Source organism: Austrofundulus limnaeus, unplaced genomic scaffold (assembly GCF_001266775.1).
Source record: "Austrofundulus limnaeus strain Quisiro unplaced genomic scaffold, Austrofundulus_limnaeus-1.0 Scaffold1621, whole genome shotgun sequence".
NCBI lineage: Eukaryota > Metazoa > Chordata > Actinopteri > Cyprinodontiformes > Rivulidae > Austrofundulus > Austrofundulus limnaeus.
The window spans coordinates 50,050-52,175 of record NW_013954023.1 but is presented as its reverse complement, the minus strand read 5'-3'; the positions used below and the strand labels follow the sequence as shown (position 1 = coordinate 52,175).

The 2,126-nt window shown below is 37.8% G+C and overlaps 1 protein-coding gene across 1 annotated transcript in view; it reads left to right on the top strand.

Annotated features, from left to right (window-relative positions):
• Positions 1-594: 594 nt before the first annotated feature.
• Positions 595-2,126, top strand: part of LOC106535934 (angiopoietin-related protein 5) — a gene marked incomplete at its 3' end in the record, with an annotated part of 7,259 nt that continues 5,727 nt past the window's right edge. The window contains 5 exon segments of the mRNA XM_014033088.1: positions 595-700; positions 816-887; positions 968-995; positions 1,076-1,167; positions 1,691-1,808. Coding sequence (XP_013888542.1) covers positions 695-700; positions 816-887; positions 968-995; positions 1,076-1,167; positions 1,691-1,808 — 316 coding nt within the window.

Below are 2,126 nucleotides of genomic sequence, written 5' to 3'. Positions count from 1 at the left end.
CATTAAATTCCAGTGAAATATATTTATGTTTGTGGTTGTAATGTGACAAAATATGGAAAAGTTCAAGGGGTATGAATACTTTTGCAAACCACTGTATGTATTTGTCAAATAACCTAAATATGACAATAACATAACAAATCTGAAGTCCTGCTCTGGCCTTTGGTTTTGGTGCCAACCTCAAACTTTCAGTGGCCCCTGAACTGATTTTTTCTGTTGCACCACTGGTCCAAGCTGGAAATAATTTACTACAAACCAAAAGCTGCACTGAAATTCAAGAGAATTCAGCTGGAGGACTTTATTTTAAGAATTGTTTAGTTTAAAAGGAAACATGTTTGCTCCCTTAAAAGGGGCATTATTGTCTATTTCTCCAACAGTGTATCAATCTTGAAAATGTTTACTTAGAGAGGTGTAGCCCGATGAGCAGAGTCTGAAATCAGCATGACCGTACGACCATGTCACAAGTGGGGAAATTTGTGTGACCTTACTTAGAAGAACACAAAGAGCATGTTGTTTGCAGTGGAACAGCAGAGATCAGTGTTTGTTAATGGGTCTGTTGCTCAGAAACGTTTCCCACCCAGTCTGAGCTGACATACAAGGAGAGCCTTTAGGGGAAGGAGGTGTGGTATTTTGTTTTACTGAGGTGCTGCTTCAGTTGTGTAGTTGGAGCTGGGACAAGGTACAAGGTCCACCCACCATGCAAGTACGGGCTTGAGGAAATAGGTGTATTTTTCTCCTTTCAGCTTGTGGGATTCTGTTTCTTTAAAAGAAATTATTTGTATTTTACCCTTGATTGAGGCAAACTTGTTTGTATGCAGGTTAAAATGAAGAGTCCGCTCGGGTTTTGTGTTGCTTTGGTCCTTCTAGTGAGCTGCTCAGAACAAACTGAGGTAAATATAAATGTAACCATTTAAATGCGCTCATTGTTGTTTACATCAAATCACATTTTTAAAACTGTTTCATATCCCAGGAAAATCAGCAAGCTCTCTTTTTTCAAGGTAAGAAGATTAGGATTATTTGTTGTTTGTTCTCGGGTATTTGGAAACAAAATGTATCTTATCTCTTGTTGAAACCCCAGGAATAGACTGCACACAGATTAAGACCACATCACCACAAGCAACAAGTGGAATTTATGTCATCAAGCCTGCTGGAGTCAAGAAACCCTTGAAGGTGACCAACCTGAGTTCCTCAAAGAATTGTTTGGCAAAAGAAAAGATCATATTTGGGAGTTAATATCCATATTCTAAAGTTGAACAAATAAGATGAAATGCAATATTCATAAAGAACAGGACAAATTTCTCACTTTTGTTTTCTGGCTGTAACGTGCAGCTGCTGTTCTTAGGAATGTGTATTGTTGAACTGATATTTTTATCATCTTTGTCCCCCCCGCCCTAAGTTAACTGTATGTCTCATGTTTGAGTTGCGTAACCACAAGGCCAACAACATTTTCTAAATAAGCAAAACATTCTGGTATCAGTTTTTTTGTAAACTGATAAATACTGGCTGGGTATGGTACACTTTCAATTCCAATTGTGCTTCTTTTGGTAAAATTCAGACTCTGTAATAAGCAGCATGTCCATAATACATTCACATTATTTTATTTCCCAAATTTCTTTATACTCTTGCTCAGTCTTTGAGGAATGGTCTAATATTAACAAAAGGCTACCATGGTTGTGTGTGTCATCCTACTCAGGTGTACTGTGAGATGCGTCGAGACGGTGGCTGGACTGTGTTTCAGAGACGCAGTGGAGGATCACTGTCCTTCAACAGGAACTGGGAAGCATATAAAAATGGATTTGGAAACGCAACACGTATGTAAACAACTTGTTCATGGCTAAAGACATCTGAAGCATAATAAGTTTAAAAAATAATTTATTTTAATACTGATTTTAAAAAAAAGTTAACCAGACAAATTTATAAATATGAAATGGAACTGAACATGTTATGAGGTCATTCGACTGTTTTGCGATGAATACAACGGAAAGTCAAATGATAGGTGGAGTTGACAGTATGGGTAAACTGCTGGACCAACCCTCAGGTTTAGAGACAAGTTGTAATATTGGGCCTCATGCAAGAACTGTTCGTACGCACAGATTTGTTCTTAAATTGTGCGTACGAGTGATTTAGGA